This window comes from Sinocyclocheilus grahami, unplaced genomic scaffold (assembly GCF_001515645.1).
Source record: "Sinocyclocheilus grahami isolate Dianchi unplaced genomic scaffold, SAMN03320097.WGS_v1.1 scaffold826.1, whole genome shotgun sequence".
Taxonomy (NCBI): Eukaryota; Metazoa; Chordata; class Actinopteri; order Cypriniformes; family Cyprinidae; genus Sinocyclocheilus; species Sinocyclocheilus grahami.
In genome coordinates, this window is record NW_015506005.1 from 535,422 (window position 1) to 542,188 (window position 6,767).

General features: G+C 37.4%; 1 protein-coding gene across 1 annotated transcript in view; it reads right to left on the bottom strand.

Annotated features, from left to right (window-relative positions):
• Positions 1–6,555, bottom strand: part of LOC107562509 (potassium voltage-gated channel subfamily KQT member 1-like) — a 41,200-nt gene extending 34,645 nt beyond the window's left edge. The window contains exon 1 of the mRNA XM_016247135.1: positions 6,024–6,555. Within this exon, the coding sequence (XP_016102621.1) occupies positions 6,024–6,319 (296 nt within the window). The 5' untranslated portion in view covers positions 6,320–6,555. The remainder of the gene's footprint in view (positions 1–6,023) is intronic.
• Between the last annotated feature and the right edge of the window lie 212 nt (positions 6,556–6,767).

Genomic DNA, 6,767 nt, shown 5'->3' on the forward strand with positions numbered 1-6,767 from the left:
TGTACTCTTCCTCCTCTCCTTCTCAGATTGTTTCCATCTATTGTCCGTATCATCATTCAGTCACCTGTGCCACTCTGGCTCATATTTTGTACAGTTGGTTTGATTACATCATTAGAAACAAGTGTGAGCAATTTTGAATCATTGTGTGTAAACGATGACAACTGTGCTTTAGTTGTGTTTAACTTTTGCCACTTGTGTTTAGCATTTTGCAAAGTGAAAGAGAATGTGTTTAGAGTTTTGCAAAAAGAGTGCATGAGATTTGCAAATAGAGCCTACAACTGCCTGAACGTGTTTAAGGTTGAGCAAAAAGAGTACTTTATTCGGCAAATTGGTTTAAGCTAGTGAGAATTTGGTTCAGAGATTGGGGTTTAGTGTTTTAGCAATTCAGAAAAACTGTAAGATTAAATTTGATCTTGTAAATAAAAATGTATATTAATCTAATCTGAACTGCACATTGTTAATAAGCAGCAATAGCACAACATTGAGTACATATTCTGGTTAATTTGTAAATGCTATTTCTCAGTGTTTGTTTTTGGCAGTGATGCTTAACCCATTACAACAGCTCAATAATTCATCAGTGTGATTGCATTAACAATAAAAATGAAACACCAAGAGGTATGAAACCCAGCTGCCACAGTCAAACAGTGCCCAGCTGTTGCCTGTCATCACAAATGCAGAGGGAGTGGCCAGAAATGTAAGTAAACATACAAACATAACCTTGGGGTATGATGTCTGCCTGACAAATATCTATCTTATTATGTAATCATTATTGCTGAATGTCCTTGAACCTGCCGCAAGCAGTCTGTGAGAGAAGTTACATGTCAATAAACATGCTAGAGGCGACCGTGCAATGCAGCGAATAATTGCTCTACCAATCCATGGCAGTTTGGTTAAGGATAATAAACACAGCAAACAATTGTGTTGCTTACAGCAATAAGAGGTAAAAACAACAGAAAATAATCAGAGCAATGAGAAATAGTATTTTGAGTAGTGGAGCTAAACAGAATCAAATATGCATCAGGTTATTTTAACTATTCATACCTGCAGAAACCACTGACATGTATAGTATTTAACTGACTGAAAAAGAAAGGCTTAAGCAGAAACAATGCAACAGACAAAATCAATCTATGTGTGTGTAAACAGTGCTAAACACTGCCGCTCTCAAATCAGGCTGAACAACCATAGTCACCGCTGATTCAAATGCTGAAATAAATACCTAAACTGAGACAATTCAATAGCTGTAGTAGTGGTCTGCAAACTAGTATTTATCAAATCTATCAAATTCAGAATGCCTTTTTAAATTACAATTCAATTCCAATTGAATTTAAATTGAGGTAGAAGTTCAATTCTTGAATAAAGACATTCATGAAACCATTTTTAACCAGACAAGTCAAATTTGTCAATACGAATTTTAAAGTTCACCTTGTTTGAAAGTTCTGAAATAGTTTTAAAGGGGCCATGAACTGAGAAACCAAATTTCCCTTGATCTTTTGACATATAACAGGTCAATATACTATAAAAACATCCTGTAAATTTCAGAACTCATAACCTTCTTGTTAGTTTAAAACCGCTTTTATTGAAACCAAGCTTTATAATGTGTCACTTTATGATGTGATAGTGTGGCTAAGCTCCCCCTCCGCAGGAGAAGATCAACGCCTGCTTCTACGCTTGTAGTAGAGATTAAATACTAGAGAGAGGCAAACACAGGATTAATCCATCAACACAACCATACAGATTACAAGATTACAAGACACTGTGTAGTGTAAATTGCAAAAAATAGTCTTTGAATGGCATTCATATCGACAACGCGAGCACTGTTGCGTCATTTTTCGAATCAGTTTCTCTTTCAGGTCAGAAGCGGCGCGAATGCTTGTATGTCAGAAATAGAGCAAGACATCAGTTTACTGTCAGGGATTTGTTGTGTCTATCTGTGCCGCATCCAGTGTAGACAGTATCGCCGATTATAATGGGTTCTGTTGTCTAGTTGTGTTGCGCTGCTCGCACAGTGCTGAGTCTGGGATCCAACAGTAATATCGCAGCACATAAGTGTGAGTAAATGTGCTTTTACCACTATTGCATTGTCCGTTTGATATAAACTCAGTATTTATACGTTTTTAACTCAAATGACCCATGTTGTTTTCAGACTAACTTATGTCACAGCAGCGTCCATCTGTTATTTTAATAAGCGAAACTGTTAGCATTGGGCGTTTACTTGCGAGTCTTGAATGCGCCCCGCCCATAAAAACAGACCATTCTGCAGAGAGGCTCAAAAACAGAATAGAAAATAGCGTATTACTTCTAAATTATGATGTTTTATATGTAAAATCACACTAACATTATAAGTGAAACTCAGACAACATTATAAAATAAAAAATGCAGTTCATGACCCCTTTAAATACCTTGAGGTTCGACAGTTTGAAATATCTAGATTCACAGACAGACAGTCAAGCAAGCAGATGATAGATAGACAGATAGATAGAGAGACAGACAGACAAATGCTGTGTGACCAGGTGGATGTTGCACACTGGTGGTGGATGAGGAGAGATCCCATGACAATATAAAGCGCTTTGAGTGCCTAGAAAAGTGCTATATAAATGTAATGAATTATTATTATAGTAACACAAACAGAAAGACAGTTACACAAATAGACAGACAGGCAGAAAAATAATTACACATACAGATGGGGGAGGGAGGGTGAGAGAGAGAGAGAGAGAGAGAGAGAGAGACAGACAGACAGATAGATAGATGACAGCAAGGGACTAGGGGTGTGACGAGATCCGATGTGTCTCGCGAGAACGTGACGATATCCTCACGCAGACCTTTCAGATATATTTGCATTACACTGGCTCGTTTACAAGTGGGGGTATGAAAGATATTTTATGTGTCATCAGGCAAGTGGCCGCATGATAAGCGGGAAAATTACGCAGTGTAGTCTTTATCCAGTCATAAAAACAGAATTCACAGTTTAACGCGGAATGTCACAGAATTTGTCAAATTTTGAATGAATTAATCAAAAGTAGGTCATTACACTTAAATCAACTATAATATCTGTAAATATTAAGCTGCAAAAGTCGATTTAAATATACACCCTGCATGTTCTGCCTGTCTCTGTTAATGAATGGCGCAGAAGCGCGGTTTCATTTACTACACACACACTGAAGCGCGCGTGACACTCGCGGTGATTTCAGCATCTGCCGTCTCACTAAATGAGGACGTAAACACATGAACAACATCTCCAGAACTGCTCTGAAAGTCACTTTATAAGCATTTTAGCGTTTGATTTGAGTAAAACTAGCGTCATATCACATACACAGAACTGTAAAGGTATTCACGGCAACCCGTCAAAATAAAAGTCCGGTTTGATTTGAAGACATTGTGCCTATAACTATTTTTCAGTAGAATGTACATAGCCAACTACTACTACTACTACTAAAATGAAACACACATTATTTTTTAAGGAATAATCACATAAAACATTTCTTCCATGTTTTAATTTGAATAGTAAATCCCCTTTGTTTGCCAAAAAATCTTGTTTGCTTAATTTTCAATAATTAAAAGATAAATTAAATTAATCTTTTATGCCTTCGTTTGATAACCAGAAAAATGTAAATACACAACACAGAATTTCTGAGGGGAAAAAAAATTCAAAAGGCTACTTTAAGAAAAAATATGCAAAACGTTTTATGCATTCAAATAATTAGACATGCTAAAACACAGAATTTGGTAACAATAAATAATATGGTGAGAAAAAAAAAAACATTTCATAGGGCCCTAAACATGTAATTTTGGTTCAACTTTTAATAAATTGATGTGAAAATGTATAAGTTTAATGATTTTAATTAGACATGCTTTTTAATTAATAAAATTTAATTGAACTATTAAAAAGGAGTCGAGAAAAATTAAAATGGAAAAAACAGAATTTGGAAATAAATAAAACTGAATTTAGGAAAAAACACTCGACTTGACTGACTTCTTCACTTCCACTTTAAAGGGATATTTATGTTGTTTATTATTTATTTTTATTTATACTATTTATAATTTTTGTGCAATTACTTGCCTGTCAGTTGAGTTTGTGGTAAAACATTTTGCAGTGTTTACATGTTGTTTATTACTGCATAAAATTTATTAAAATAGATGTTTAATTTCATAAAGTACAAGTTGATTTCAAAATGCACCTACTTTTTTGCATTTTGTGTTTTTCAGTTGAATAAAAAATTAAAAAATCTCGTCTCGTCTCGTTCTCGTGAACCCAATCTCGTGTCTCGTCTCGTCTCATGTGATAAGTGTCTCGTCACACCCCTACGAGGGACATTTCACTCACATACTGCTGGGCAGATAACAATAACACTGTATGGCACACAATTACTAGTTTTTCCAACAGCATGTGCACATGTACACAAACAAGGGTCACACTTTGATAAGTGCCTTTCGTTCCCCAATGACTTTGCAGCCTTTGAAGCAATGATAAGCTTGTGCACATTCTTGGCTAACATACCCTGCCTCCTACACGCACACAACAGAAGAACGCTTCCGTATTCCGACGAGACTCTTCAATTTCCTGCTGCAGCTAACAGTGTGGTCAGGTGGTCGACTACTGCTCAAGGCCCTGGGCTAGTAAGGCAACAAGTGGGGATGAATTATGCACTGAGGAGCCCAGAGAGCCCAGTTGTGCCCTTAAGCGATGCAATTAACCTCAATTTCCTCTATAGGGACCATCACAATATTAGTATACCATAAATCACTTTGAATAAAATGCATGTGCTACATGACAAGCCACCAGTTAATTACAGACTAACCTCCAACCCTCTGCCTCATGCTCATCATTCTTACAAATGCATTAAACCTAGTTTCAGTCAAATGATCCACGATTAGTGAAGCAGTTAACAGCTTCTGTATGGCGATGCTACACCCTCACAGTCAGATTCCCATGTTCTCCTGGCATCTCTGCCCAACACCACTGAGTCACGGGGTTACCAAACCCACAGGGCCCCTGCTGAACAGTCACCTCTGCAGCCAAGTTTAGCTGCCCGCTATCACCTCCTCTCCTGCTAGAGATAGACCATGAAAGGTTCAGTGAGTCCAGTCATTTTGAGAATTACAAAACGACTACATTCTGCTGTAAAGCATCCTTTCAGGTTATTCATTACACTGTAAAAATGATCTTATAACTCAAGTAATACTAGACAGCCAAAAATTTACTTTGTTTTAGTCATTTTTTTGTTTACTTAATATTCCAAAATTATCTCAAAGCAGCTTTTATATTACAATATAATGAGATTTTTTTGTTTTAGGAATATAGGAATGAAAGGCTTAGCAAAAAGATTGGGATAAGGACGTGACAGCTTTTTTATGCTTTTTCATGTGCACAAGCCCCTGCACCCCAATTCTTACTGCGTTTCCTGACTTTTTAAAGTCAAACCAACAAGCATCATAGGTTAGGTGATTGATGCATGTTTTGAGAAAAATAAAATGGTTTACTTCCATTTGCCCTCATCAGGCATGCACTAGGGCATGATTAATTAATATGGATGCATTGTTTGACCACTTGCCATTTTTTGTCTTCTTATCCAAAGCAAATGACACTGAATTGAAAGTACACCTTTGTGTCAATTCATGCATATGAACCCATAATCATAGTGTTGCCAACATAATACTTTGCTGTTTGAGGTACAGGGACTTGCAGTTTATCATCTCAACAATTGTCGAATATTTAAAACTTTCACAGAAAAAAAGGGGGGAAAACAGTGACTATGTTGAACTCAATAATAAAGGACATACATTTTTATAAATTAATTATTTCTGTATGCTGGAGCGCTGCACTGAAGGAAAGATTATTTCAATGAACTTCAATGAAAAGTGACCTTGAACAATCATCTCGCACAACACTGTACTCTCATCAAGCATTTAATAAAAGCAGTGCCTCTTGCAACAATACATTTTGAAACTACATTTCTGAATAGGAAAATATACTAATGTTGTAGACTATTTATCATTGTCTAAAGCAATCAGAGTTAAATACTCACACTGTAAAATGATACACAAAGCATTTCCAACCCGACGGTCTCTCCAAGAAATTATATACACGTCCTTGAAAGAAGGATCTAGAGAGTGTGGGACGGGTGGCGCTGTACACGGACATGCGGGGATGGAGGTGAGATGCCTGGCGTTGAGTGATCACTGCCGGCTCCGCAGACGCCGGGGAACTCATGCCGAACCGCACACTGTCATTTCGCATGTGCAGAGCTTCGCTCATCTCCAGTTCTGAAGGTCCAATAGTCCACGAAGGCTCTGTCGCTGCACTGTGAGTTGGAGAGCTCATGCTGCTACTGAGAGGAGACTTTCACGGCTGATCTCTCACCCAATTCAAAACTATTCCAACTTTTGATGGGACGGACACAGATGACTTGGTTTAGTTTGGTTTTATCGTCTGCTTCTCCTGCGCTCAAAACAAGTAAAAAGCACTTTTTGCATGGCTTCATTCGTGTTTCAGGATGAACAGCAGCATCTGAGAGTGAAGTGCAGCTGGCAGGACAGGAGGCTGAAACGGCGCATCAGCAGCGGCACATGACTGTCTGTCTGCATGAAACTACATCATGCATAAATACTCATAACTCATCAGTGAGTGACGTACCAGGAAGCACATGCCATTGCCAACAAAGGTATTTATTCATCAAATAAGGCTAAAATCAATATATCAACATACTGCATGTAATAGTACATTTCTATAAACTGAATTCTTTGCACATAATATTTCATTGTGTATATAT